The sequence below is a fragment of the Nansenia antarctica genome (genome assembly GCF_963989245.1).
Source record: "Nansenia antarctica genome assembly, chromosome: 8".
In the NCBI taxonomy this organism is placed as follows: domain Eukaryota; kingdom Metazoa; phylum Chordata; class Actinopteri; order Argentiniformes; family Microstomatidae; genus Nansenia; species Nansenia antarctica.
In genome coordinates this window covers 18,967,456-18,968,384 of record NC_137678.1, presented here as the reverse complement: position 1 = coordinate 18,968,384, position 929 = coordinate 18,967,456, and the positions used below count along the sequence as shown (strand labels likewise).

Genomic DNA, 929 nt, shown 5'->3' with positions numbered 1-929 from the left:
CAGACAATGTTTCAGTTTTCCCAGACAGCATCTCAGACAATGTTTCAGTTTCCCCAGACAGCGTGGCCATCTCAGACAATGTTTCAATTTTCCCAGACAGCGTGGCCATCTCAGACAATGTTTCAATTTTCCCAGACAGCCAGGTAGATATAAATACTGTCTGGGCATTTAAACCCCACAACCATCAGAACCATGTCGAAACCACGCGTCACAGAGGAGAGCAGCAGTCCTTCTCCGAACCAGCACTTCGACATGTGGCACGACTATATGAATCTGGGCGGCATGCTGCAGCAACTGTCCGGAGTGCGGGAGACACGAGAGGAGGCCACCGGTCCCCAGTGGGACCACACGCACCAGCAGGTCCCCCGCCACGACCACACAGACATGATCCAGCTGTATAAATCCAAGTCTGTCGAGACTTTAACCCTGAGCCCCGGTACCGCCAGTAGTTCCTCCTCCAGTCCGGCCTCGGAGGAGTACTGTGGCTTCTGTAAGAAAAACGGGGAGACGCCGGAGATCTACCGGTCCCACGGCCTCAAGACACGGAGCGGAAAGGTCACCTGCCCCGTCCTGCGCAACTACACCTGTCCCAGGTGCGACGCCACGGGGGACGCGGCCCACACGCTGCGCTACTGCCCGCAGCCGGGAGACGGGGGGGCGAGGAGGCCGACAGGCCGCGGGGCTGGACAGACTAGGAAATGAGAGACAGCCGCCTGAATACTTCAAAAAAGCTCATGGCGCAGTTATTGTTAATTGTTAATTGTTAATTGTAAATTGTATTTATAATGCGCCCCCCATCCAACTTTTACATCGGCCCGGGGCGCAGCAAAGTTATGGTTTACTGTTATATATTGTTTGAGACAAAGCGGCCATGGTCTGTGTTCTGTTTTACGAGGTAATAAATATTTTTGCAACAACTCATTTAACAA

General features: G+C 53.2%; 1 protein-coding gene across 1 annotated transcript; it reads left to right on the top strand.

The window, feature by feature from the left end:
• Window positions 1-192: 192 nt before the first annotated feature.
• On the top strand, window positions 193-702 carry LOC308163984 (nanos homolog 2-like; the record flags this gene model as incomplete). Its single annotated transcript, XM_080538152.1, has 1 exon — window positions 193-702. The coding sequence occupies one exon, from the start codon at window positions 193-195 to the stop codon at window positions 700-702; it is 510 nt and encodes a 169-aa protein (XP_080394278.1).
• Window positions 703-929: the final 227 nt, after the last annotated feature.